At 35.2% G+C, this 12976-nt stretch overlaps 2 protein-coding genes across 2 annotated transcripts in view; one reads left to right on the top strand and one right to left on the bottom strand.

The window, feature by feature from the left end:
* The window catches only part of pkn2b (protein kinase N2b), a 67824-nt gene extending 64459 nt beyond the window's left edge, over window positions 1–3365 (top strand). Inside the window, 3 exon segments of the mRNA NM_001290179.1 lie at window positions 2058–2165; window positions 2343–2423; window positions 2519–3365. Of these exon segments, the coding sequence (NP_001277108.1) occupies window positions 2058–2165; window positions 2343–2423; window positions 2519–2722 (393 nt within the window). The 3' untranslated portion in view covers window positions 2723–3365.
* Window positions 1–12976, bottom strand: part of kyat3.2 (kynurenine aminotransferase 3, tandem duplicate 2) — an 808856-nt gene that overhangs the window by 746076 nt on the left and 49804 nt on the right. The gene's annotated exons all lie outside the window — the stretch shown is intronic.

Below are 12976 nucleotides of genomic sequence, written 5' to 3'. Positions count from 1 at the left end.
AGCAGTCAGCAGGTGGTTTGAGCACAAAACCCCAGAGAGCAGTGCACGTCAGACAGATTATCAATGATGTACTGCAGTATCGCGTCTCACTATAGTTGTTAAACATGATGTTTAATTAATCTTGTCTCTATTTGACGACTCTTCTGTCTTTTGAATCTTTCACACTTGTACTTAGTAATTTTAGGGAAAACCTCAGATACTGTTGGTTGTGCACTGTTTTTTTACCAACCAAGTTTGTCAACACCATTAAAACGACACTGATCACTCTGACTATTCACGTAAATCCCACGGAAAAAGTGATTTACAGGTGGTAATTTGTGAGTAACTTATCTTTATTTATTTATGATTTGGTTATGGGTAGAACAAAAAACATGCGGGTCAGGTAGTTAAAACCATAGGCTACAAATAATTAATTTGTTATCGGTCACACTTTACAATAAGGTTCATTCGTTAATGTTAATTAATGCATTTACTAACATGAACAAGCAATGAACAATACATTTCCTACTGTATTTGATCATGTTAGTTAACATTAGTTAATGAAAATACAGTAGTTCATTGTTAGTTCATGTAAACTCATGGTCTATTAACTAATTTTAAAAAGCACGGACCTGGATGTTAATAATGTATTAGTAAATGTTCAATTATGATTAATAAATGCTGTACATGTGATGTTCATGAATAGTTCATGTTAGTAAATGCATTAACTAATTAACCTTATTGTAAAGTGTTACCTTGTTATCAAATAATTAATTATTCATAAATAATTAATTCACCGCCGCCTACGACGACAATGCCGTTGTCCATTGTGATGTTTCACATTAAACATTGTACAATGCTAAATTGGTCGCCATCGTTAAACCCTAATAATACTACAAAATTTTATAGATTAAATGTTTAAATGGCTTGTCATAGTCTGTGAACCCTCAAGAGCAGTTTGACTGCATCTGCAACTGTAGTCATGAATAGCTGTCTGAATATCCTTATTTGCAGTAGATCAGATAATGTAGGTGAGATAAAGCTAGATTTAACATAGTTTAAAAGCCTTTAAAGGAGTACAGCAGTTAGAATCTGTAGTAACTGGTGATTCTTATAAGGGCAGTGATAATGGTTACCTTATTTAGATTGAAAATAAACACATACAGAGAAGTCCAAATCATTCACACTTTGCTGCCATACAAATGTCTGCAGCAGGTGTAATGATATTATTCAGTGTTGTTGTGTTGTTACCTGCTTACCTAGCTGCAGACAATTTTCAGGTGCTGCATAATATCATTGCACCTGCAGAAAATGTAGTGCGGCAGTAGTTCCTTAATTATTATGCCTGAATGAGAATATGGTTCCTTGACATATCGACCTAGAACATTAGAACTGTGTTGGTCTTAGTACACAATGTAACTACAGAAGAGTCATGCTTTAAATTATCAAAACCTTTTTTTTTTTTTTTAGCTGTATGCTAATGGTCTAATCTGGTCTAATCTGAAACTCATCGTTTTTAATTTAGGTCTCTTATAAAGTAATCATATTTCCAAAAAGTTGGACTTTTTTACAATATTGAAGTCAAATTCATTTTTAGTGCTATGATGCTGATAAACTGTTGTTTAGTCATGTGCATGTAATAAAAGAAAAAAAGGTTTATGGTTTCAATAGGTTTAACGTTTTTCAATAATTTATTATCTGTAATATTACAATGATTTGAATAATATTATAATTAATCTAAATAATTAATACTAATTTACTAAATAAATGCTAATACTAAATAAATGAAAACTAATTTATTAATAAAATAAAGCTAAGCATTAGCTAAAAAGGAACACGTATATAAAAGGTCATTTATTTCATTGGCAGTGACTATTTGAACCAAATATGCATGCATAATAGCATTTTGCTTTTGACCTTTTTTTTTTTTTAATTGGGGTGGTTTTAGAGACATGTAAAAGTATGTATTTTATATTTATGTTTTATGCCAGTGTCAAAGATACCTCTGTAAACAAAAAGTAAAGTAAATGACTTTGAAAAATTGTGTGATAATGGGTAATTTCTTTCTCTATTCTCAGTCCCCTTTCCCTGGTGATGATGAAGAGGAGGTGTTTGACAGTATAGTTAATGATGAAGTCCGCTATCCCAAATATCTCTCCACAGAAGCCATTTCCATAATGAGAAGGGTAAGTTCGGACAAGTCCTGTTCTGCTTTAAACCATTGACCCAAACTACACCTCGTCTTATTCTTCATGACAACCCTTAAAATCCCAACATGGCTCTCTTAGAAAGATCCTTCTCTTGTAATCTCATATTAATTATCCAGCTAACTAATGTTTCTAAACATTCTCTTCCTTATCCAGCTGTTAAGGCGAAATCCAGAGCGGCGTCTTGGCGCAGGAGAACGAGATGCGGAGGAAGTAAAGAGGCATCCTTTCTTCAGAGTAGGCCATCTGTTTTACATCGTTTTTTTTCTTCTACAGAACATTCACATGTCATTATTAAAGTCCTTACCACACTTGTATTCATCTTCACTCAGGATATGGATTGGCCTGGACTACTGGCAAAGAAGATCCGGCCTCCGTTTGTGCCGACCATCACAAGCCGTGAGGATGTTAGCAACTTTGACGATGAATTCACCTCAGAGGCACCAATACTGACTCCACCTCGAGAGCCCAGGATTCTGACGCTCGGCGAACAGGACCTGTTTGCAGACTTTGACTACATCGCTGACTGGTGTTAACCCAGATCCTCGTAAGCCCCACTCACACACATACTCAACACTGAACAACAGCTCCCTCTCTGATGGACACGGCGCAGAAGAAACTGCTTGTCCTTTAAAGCTCTTACTAGTGCCATCTGAGGGATTGGCAAGAACTTGAATGACGAAGTGTTGGCAGCCCGATGTGGCTTTTTTATGGTCAGAGCACTGGGACACTCATTTTGGTGACCATTACAAACTTATGAGGATTCAACAGGATCAACTGAAGCTTCCCCTCTCCAATTTTCCACATTTTCTCTGCTATCATTGACTAATGTGCCTAATGTCTTCAGATTTTGGGGGCAGACACACACAACTGAAGAACTGAACCTGAACAAGGTGTTAAATTGAATTCTTCACACCGTAAGAGATGCATCTTGAATGAAGAGCAAGCTCAAGCAGAACTCTCTTTAAATATTTATTTCTTGCATTTCCCTTTAATGCCTTAAAATCTTTACAGGGCTTCCAAACAATAACCAGGTACAAAAAAAGACCAACCAAAGCGTTCCTGCCAAATGTTCTTCTACCCTTTTTATTGGATTAAAATAAAGAGCTTGGCCATCAAGAGCACAGATGAATGAACTTGAATTTTTATTAAGTCAAAATTAAAGAAAGCTTGGATTAATTGATATCTTGAGAATCTTTTTTCAATCGTGCTGTAAAAGCATCCTTGTACTCCAATCGTCAACAAGAAATGTAAGTTATAGTTTTATACTGTGTTTTTAGAAAATTAGCCATTTGGATCTGCTGTATGTTATGACAATGGTTGTACACGTATATATGAATTGTAAGATTATCATTTTGGAGAGGGCAGCTCAAAGTTGAGAGCAATTCTGAACTTTTCAAATGGAATGTAAAAATGTATATTCATGAAAACAACACACACACACACACACACACACACTAAAAATGTATATTTTTGGCATGTGGTCATGCCAAAGCTGGCTGTATGTTTTATTAGGTGATGTTTTTTTAAAGGATATTTGTAGTCTATTTCAGATCTTTGTAATTTTGCAGCGATTTCTCACAATTTAGCCATTTTGTGGTTGTATATGTCAACATTAAACCACCTTTAAAAGAGATGCTTTCACAATTCCTACTTGTTTGACACATTTGTTCCTACAGTGAGCTTATGATGGACTCCTGCCAACAATTCCACTCAAGTGTATCCTGAAACCTTTCTCAAATACATTTTGTACACCAACTGACACCTGGTTTCTGTCTGTTCCTGTTGGTAAGAGCTTCGCTGAAGAATGTGTGCTCTAAACAAACTAATGAACACACACACAAATCCGTTTAGATGCTTTTAACATTAGAGTTTAGTTTGTCTTTTTAAAATGTAATGGTAAAACTTGATATTGAAATAGACTAACAGTCAAAATTATACATGCTTTGCAACTTGCTTTATTGAAATGTTTTGTTTTATGATGAAGTCTCATTGTATACTCAGACAAACAGGTTTTGCTAATTTTGTGTGCTTTGATTTCTTGCAATCTTGCTAACTGAGTGTTAATGCAATAAAGGTATGGTAAAAAAAAAAAAAAAAGTCTTTTCAACAGGTGGAAGATGACTGACAAACCAATTGAACATTTATTCCAGGGCCGGAGTGGGACTCTTTTTCAGCCCTGGAGTTTCAAGCCTCAGACCGGCCCACCTCAGTTCACCACTGACTATATTAAAATAAGGTTATTTCCAATTCAGTTTGTAATTACACTATCACGTCTTTTTTTGAGAAAACAGCTCTTTTAGAACTTCAAATGTTCAACAACCCTTACAGTATTATGTCTTAACAATAAAAATGAAAAAAAAAATTGTTACTCAGACAAGGACCGAACCCAGGTTGGCCGCGTCATAATCTAACGTACTAACCACTGTACCACAACAACTGTACATTAAATGGTGACTTATCTAGTTATATCATCTTTAACCTGCAGGCTGCATCCTGCTCACGAGGCTACGAGAAAATAGATAAAAAGAGCAGAGCTGTGGTAAAATAATGAATAAGAAGGCTGTGGTCAAGTAAATAAATAAATTATTTTTAAAAAGTGTGACTGCTGAGAGCTACAGATTCTGGAACTAGGGACACCGGCCCTCGCGGCCAAAAAACGGACCGGCCCACCGGGAATTCTCCCGGTCCTCCCGATTAGCCAATCCGGGCCTGATTTATTCTACATAATTTATTAATCTATTCTCATGCTACTAACAGTGTTTTAGATTCTAGTTTTCCATTTAATACTTATTAGCTAGTGCTTGTTTGTTACACACTGTTCTTAATACTAAAATATACTGGTACTTTTTCACACTAGTAGTAAATAATAAACTAGTCTCCTTTATTACATACTAGTTCCTATTCTTTTTTTTCTTTTTTTTTTTACTCCTTGCATATTACCACCTATTCAATGGATAGTAATTGTTCATTAAATTTCAGTTTGGTGTTATTGTCACTGAGATGTCATCTATTGAGTTTTGACTAGTATGTCTCCCAGTTGTGACTCATACATAGTTTATATCGTTGCGTAATAGTTTTGTAGATACTAGTGCTCACTTGATACTCGTACTAGTTGAATATATTGTTTTAGTACTTAAACATTAGATTAGGGATGCTCGTAATAACCGATTAACCATTAACTGAAAGGGTGCGTTTTTAACCGATTAACCGATCAGTTAAATTATTAAAAAATATTATTATATATTTTTTTAAGTTTGGCTGCATCTGGGCAAATTCCCTTTAAGGAAAGTCATTTCACTCGACGGCCATCTTTAAAACACCTCTTGGGCAGTATGCTCGGGCATTCTATCTGAATGAGGAAACATCAGATTGTGTTTTGCAGCGCCCTGCATGCCTCAGGTTTTTGCCTTTGTATGATGTGTGCTCGCAGTTGAAATAAAGTAAACACTGAGCGGAAAAAAGTGTACATCAGATTTTTAATTAAATGAAAGCAGAGGCGGAGTTTCCATTGATTAAATGCATATTTTCTGTGGAGTGATCAATTTGAGGGAGATTTGCGTTATTTTTATTTGACGGAAGAAAAAAAAAGACTTGATTGGGCAAACGCCAGTTCTTAAAAAGGATTCAGTCAGTGTTTTTGTTTTGTAATCTAACCTTGTCATTTAACCTTATTTAGGGCTGGACTATTTTTTTATTCTTTTTATTTAGTTTATTCTGTTTTTTATGCTGTTGGAATGCTGCATGTGCTTAAAGATGTTCTGTATGCTGTTGTTCACATGCTAAAATGAATCAGTATTTTAAAATGCAATATTTAATGAGTCAGACACAAAATAGACACGTTAATTATTTATTTTATTAAATAATAATTTATTATTATTCTGACCAGTTATCCATTAATAATCGGTTAACGAGCAGCGGTTGTCTGTTGGCAAAATCAACTGAATTGAGCGTCTCTACATTAGATATTAGTAGGAAACCTATTTAAGGTACAATAAAATAATAATAATAATAATCTTCTCTCCCCTTAACCAGACTGGTCACACAACAAACTCAAAACTCATTGCAAATCTCAGTGTGCCTCAGAAGTGATTAGGCTTGACAAGCCACCTGTAGAAAATACATCGCATCTCTCTGACACTGACCCTTGCACCACTGTTTGCACATTTGCACCAAACACTTTCTTATCACTCTTCCTTATCATCTCTAATATAATTGTGCATTTATGAGTGTACTTCACACAGGTGAGTGGGCTTAACAAAACACCTGTTAAAATACCCTTCTCTCTCTTTAGAAAAAAAAACGTTCCCCCTTTTTACTCTAAAGGCTCGTACACAACGAGGCAATTTTTGTTTGCGTTTATCATCAACGTTTTACGAGACGTTTTTCCGGATTCAAACTCGAGCGATTTTCACTGCCATCAAGCAGAAGAGTATGCAAAATCACTCCTTGACATTAGATGGCGCTAAACAACTTTAAGCTTCTGACACCTGCTTGTAACACAGAAGAAGAGAAAGAGAGAAAGTTTACATGCTTGTTGTTAAAGTTACTGGTGACTTAAACTAGCAGGGATGGTTCAGGTAGCAGCTCAAGCTCTAGCGATAAAGAAATTATTATTGTTCACAAAGCAATAAGCAGCTTCATGTTCATATCGCCTCTGGGCAATTTCAATGTGCGCTTGCATTGACAGTTTTTCACTTGAGCGCCTTCGAGTGCTGATTACTGTAACTTCAGCAGCTCCATGCACGTAAACAAAAGTGCCATTTTGATTGGTAGAGAACGAGCATGAGGCGTTTTTTTTTTTTTTTTTTTTTTAATGATGCTTTTGCACCTGGTGTTTTGCACATTGATGTCCTTTATTAAGTCATGAGGCATTACACGTCAATGGAAAAGGCAAGCAAAAAAACGTCTCTGTGTGCACAGGCCTTAACACTTCATTACACAGTTCCTTTGTATAATTAGCACTTTTTGTGTTGCCTCCTTGTTAATCGCTGAATGCCTCCTCAATTGTAAGTTGCTTTGGACAAAAGTGTCTGCTAAATTTAAATGCAGATATAAGTTATTCTTTGTTATTTCTATGTTGGTGTTTTGTAACGTAATTTTTACGAGGTGAGTTGTTAGCACACCGCTCAACCCCCAACCTGGTGGATACAGTACACACATACACTACGGACAATTTAGCTTACCCAATTCACCTATACATCGCATGTCTTTGGACTTGTGGGGGAAACTGGAGCACCCAGAGGAAACCCACGCAAACATGGAGAGAACATGCAAACTCCACACAGAAAGGCCAACTACTAGTAAGACTTATTGTCTTCCTAGTAGGAAAGTTTTTTTTTTATTTATTTATTTATTAAATATCAGAATGACCCAGAAAACATGCTGCTGCTGCTGCTGCTGCTACTAAAACAATACAAAATGTCCTAGTACCTGAAGATCAAGCACCATGGTATCATGAAAACGGGTACTATTGCTTAATGTTAAAAAGCTTGCCATATGAACCTTTCTGGTCAAACCTGATAGTCTAGTTTGGTTACTCACTGTTACCATGTATTTTGCGTCACAAAATGAAACCGGTCTGGAAATTTTTGCTAATTAATGGTATGGGAGGACTTCAGTTAAAAAAAAAAAAACAGCAGTTGAGTTTTGATGTTTGAGTCACTTTACCTGAATGAGCTAAAGTGTATTGCTCTTCGGGTCAGACTGGTCCGATCTGGGTGTGTATATGAAAGTCACTTCATGAGTAATGAGGGTTTCCTATGGAAAGGCTCATCCTTTCTGTAAACTTTCGAAACTGTTCTGTTTTTGCAAATTTATGGCAAACAGCTTCCTCCCCACAGTATCAAAAATAAGTTTCAAAAACTACTACTGAAGTAATTTGATGCATGAAACATTGTGTAGAATGTTTCAGGCTTGGATCATTTTGTGATTCACTGACTTTCTAAACATTAAAAAATAAAAAATATGCCCCAAGTGGTGAATAAATGTAACTTATCATGTCAAAACTATTCAAATAATATTGCTAATTTATTCTTAGGGATAGTTCACCCAATAATTAAATAAATAACTTTAAAAAGAATAATATACCATCTTCAACAGTCTTCTGGTCATCAAAATGTGGAAAGATTGAGTGGGAAAAAAGTATAAAGTTACTAACAAATACATTTTTTAAGTAATAAAGACAGGTATCTTTTGCATTTTTACACAGAATTTATAGTTTTTAAAACTACTGCGATTTTTGTGGTATTGTTCAATAATCTGTTAGTCATCTTGTATTTTCAATGTATATGCTCAAGATTATTTTGGGTTGATGTTTCTAACTTTATTTCACGGACATTTGGTACATTAATACAAATTTGATTCTATGATGTCATGTTTGCTTTAGTACAAGATGGAATTGATTAAAAAAAAAGTACAACCTATTTTCTTTTACAACTAATGTTACTTGGAAAATACCACATTCATGTCATGAAATGGGCCAAAGCTAAGCCAAGCTAATTGTAAAGCTAAGCTAATTGTGAACATTTTATAAAGGAGATATTAAACAATATGGTACTACACTATGAAGCATTAGAAACAGAAAAGCTAAAAGACACATGAAGTTTGTGTCTTTATATATATATTTAAACCTCATATTTCCTGCCATATTTACGCCAGTAGGCCTAATAAATAAATAAGATTTAACACATACTGCAACTTCAAATGTTCATTCTATGTCACAAGGAATATCTAATGCTAATTTTAAAAAGGGCATGTGTCCTCTTTAAACTTTGCTTTCAGGTTTAAATGACAGATTTTCAAACTGGAGTGAGACACTCAACAGCAGTGTAAATGAGATTCTTGTGTTTTGACAGTCAGTGTCCAGATGTTATCTTGGAAAACTGTCACAGTAATAGTAGGCTACATGCTCTCTTGGGAATAGTCAGGACATGGGACAGATTTTCAGACAGGAAGAGGAAAGGGAAGCTGGGAAATAGGTTGAGAGGAGAAGCTCCGCCCTCACTTTCTGCTGCTTCAGAGAATCTTTTTTATCTGCAGAAAGGAAGTGTTCAAAAATACAGGCAAGACATAAGGTGTCACTAATATAATATAAGAAAATAATCTTTAGAGACTAGGAATTTTAAAAAATGCTTCAAATTTACTGTAATCCAGATTTATCCAGATTTTTAATATGAGCTAGCTCTCTATTGTAGAAACTCTTTTTCACAATATTGTGGCAAGTATGAAGCAAAATTGTTACACTACTTAAACTGATTTTGAGATTTTTTTTTTTTTTTTTTTCTGGTGAACACAAAAGTAGATTTTGAAGATTGTTGGAAACTGGGGGTTTGACATCGATAGTAGGGAAAACAAACAGTATTGGAAAAAAAACAGCATATGCCTGTAAGGTATATTTTGATGCTGGTTTTGCTAGTCTCTAAGCTGGTCTTGCTGATTTCAATGCTGGTTTTGCTGGTCTCAATGCTGGTCAGGACTGGCACTGAGACCAGCATTAGAGACCACTAAAATCAACAAGACCAGCATCAAAACATACCTTACCAGCATAAGCTTCTTTTTTTTTTTTTTAAGGGCAGTTTTATTTATTTTTTTCTAAATATCTTCTTTTGCGTTTAACAGAATGAACTCAAACAGGTTTGTGATAAGTGAAGGGTGGGTAAATCGGTAGGCTTTTAATTTTTTTGGAGTGAAATGTATACCTTTAACATCTACTGGACATAATAGACATTGACTATTAATTCAAAAAGTAGGTCAAATTCATTATCCTGTAATAAGTCGTTCAATGCCACATTTCTCAAACCGGTATTGAATATTTTTAAGTTGAATGTCGCCATCTTGAGGTTGACCAATGATACTGTAGGGCAAGGTTAAAAAAAGGGAGAAGGGTCTGGATGCAGACCTGGTGCAGTGCAATCTGAGCTGCATCCAATGCTTTTTAATGGGCTTACCTAACCCCACTCCTAACCCTACTCGTCACAGTGAAATCACTATCTCCACTGAATGCATTGTGTCTGACATTGCTTCGCTGAGTGATGCAATCTCGGCTTGCATCATAAAGGCTGCATCCAGATACTTTTGGATAAAGAAAAGGGGTCTGGCTGCATACTTGGTGCAGTTGCAAGGTAAATTTTTTATGTGCACACCTAAACCCACCCCTAACCCTACCCCTCATAGTGACGAACAGCTTCATTGAGTACACTAGTGTCTCACATTGCAAGTCTGAGACATGCAGTCTCAGCTTGCAAATCAAAGTGCATCCAGATGCTATTGAGAAAATGCCACCTGAAGGGTTGCAAGGAGGATCTGCTCTCAAAAAATGGACCTTCCGAAGGCTTCTAGTTTATCGCAGTAGGTCTGAGTCCTCTGTGCCTTCCTCAGCAGATGCAATGAAATCAACAAATGTAGCATATTGTCTTTTTCTCCATCTGTATTCTTTGCTTTTTGCATTGCCCCTTACTGTCTAATTTCTGACTCCAGTGTTTGCAGTGTTGGGACCTGAACTTCTTTGTCTTACACTTCATCTTCATAATAAGGGATATATTTATTGTAAATAAACAGTTTAAATGGCCAGTTGTATGTTTTATTATTATTTACAAAGGATTGAATAAATAGCAAACATTAGAAAAAGCTGCAAATACATTAAACAGTTTAGCCTGATAAAATGAATAGCTTAGAATTGAAGTCTCGTTAACCTTTTTTTTCTCTGTATAATTTAAACATTCTGAGCGAATAAAGCTTTTTTTCACTTTATGAACGCTCAGATTTATAATGAAAGTATTCGATTGACTTCCTTTTTATGCTGATTTAAAAAACAAACATCTGAACATGCCTTTTCCAATGTAATTTTGTACAAACATTTCGGGAATTATGAGTTTAGATATAACAGAAAATATCTGTAAGACTTTCTTCTCATGGGAATTAATTAAATTTGGCTTAACTTTTAAGGATAAAAACATGTTATATATTTAAACATTTGTTTATATTAATACAATTTTATATTCTTAAATGTAAATATTTAAAATTTTCCCAAGACTAGTGATGTTTAAAGTAGAATTTGTGATATAACTGAAGACATTAAGAGAGATGAAAAGTCAAAAAAGCAAGATATTTATAATTAGAGGATTTCGGTTTTATATTTTGAGAGCTTCAACTCCCCTGCTACTTAATTTTCTTTATCATGTATTTTATTTGTTAATGTTTGTTTTTTTATTCATTTATATATGTTGAACTATTATTATTAATGAGAATGGAAAAATTGTGAACGAAAAAAAGTCAATGACAGCAGCCGTTTTAGAAAAGGAAAAAAAGCCCTCTGCTTGCTGCAGTGTCATGAAAACCCACAAGAGGGCAAAATACAAGCATCAAGTCATACGCAACAGGTTCTTAAAGTATTTACCACGACGTTAATATGATTTATAGGTCTTAAAAGTTATAACAAATTATGTGTCTTAAATATAATACAGTTGGTTATATAGGGCTTACAGTGTAAGCAGAGTATGTCATGGCTGTTAAATTTTTATCTAATTGTTGGCGCATGGAAATTTGCCCAAGATACATCCAGTCTGGCTACTGCCTAGAGGTGATGTGTGTGATGTGGGTCCTTCTAAATGATAGTTTTAATGGTTTTGAGGAACATACAGGCAGAATTGATTGACCTCTATTTGAAGATGACTTGTTTTAGAGTCGTTCAGGGCCCAGTTTTTCAAAAGTAATCAAGTGAGATTTTGGATCACGGATCAAATCTTGGAAATGGGGTTTTCAAAAGTAACAGAGAGATTTTAAATTAAGATCAGATCATGTAATCCAATCTTACATTTGATTTGGATCAAACCTGCCCTTTGTGCTATTCAAAACTTTAAACTTAGATCTATTTAATCCAAAATAAAAAAAGGAGTGATCTCATCAGAGGTGTGGATTCAGTTGTGATGTTTTAAACCAAATAAAATAAAATAAAAAGTTATATTTTTAAGTGAATGATCACAAACTTAATGGTTATATAACTTAACTGATTATATATAATGTCTTCATATTTGAAGCCTAAAAACTAAAAAATGTTAAATGTTTGTTGCGGTTTCAGTTTCATACTATTAAAACAAGCAATGGCTGTTTGTGGCCACTGGTATTTTGTCTACCTGTTTTACTTTGCTTAGCCAGCAGGCTACACTGTTGTTTACATTTAAAGATTCAAGAATCCCTCGAGTACTTTTTCTGTTTAAAATGATTTTTGGAGCGGCATCAAAGCGCGTAGCGCAAATCTGACGTAGCGCAAATCTGCAAGTGAAGTGATGATGCGCCGGTTTCTCCTAATTATTCATAGTGGAGTTTTCTTATTCTAGGCCTCTTTCTTAATTATTCATGACTTTCATGAAGCTTTCAGATGGGAAAACAGACCTGCCAGTTCCAAGCTGTGAAAACCTATGATGAATGGGTGAGACCGTGTCTACGGACCCACGGCACACAGTATTTGGCTAGTAATGAAGGGTACATATGTGCTTGTTTCCTTGATTCACAGGGTTTGTTGCATGTTTTTCCTCGCAATCCTGTCAGGGCCGATATAGCAAAGCTGTATGTGCGCAGCAAGCATTTTTGTTTCATCTTGTGAGCTAACTGACAACGGTTGTTTGCTTCACTCCCCTCCTTCTCCCCTGTTCTGCTGGCCACGCCCATTCCTGCCGCTGCTCGCAGAGCTCTACGCCCATTATGTGTTTTTTTTGTTTTGTTTTTAATGCTGAGGTTGACCATAACTGAAAGTGGGGGTTTCATGGTCCTTTAAGGCTCTGGTAATCAGG

The sequence above is a fragment of the Danio rerio genome, chromosome 6 (assembly GCF_049306965.1).
Source record: "Danio rerio strain Tuebingen ecotype United States chromosome 6, GRCz12tu, whole genome shotgun sequence".
NCBI classification, from domain to species: Eukaryota; Metazoa; Chordata; class Actinopteri; order Cypriniformes; family Danionidae; genus Danio; species Danio rerio.
Note: the sequence above shows the minus strand (reverse complement) of the source record. Positions and strands in the feature narration are given on the sequence as shown.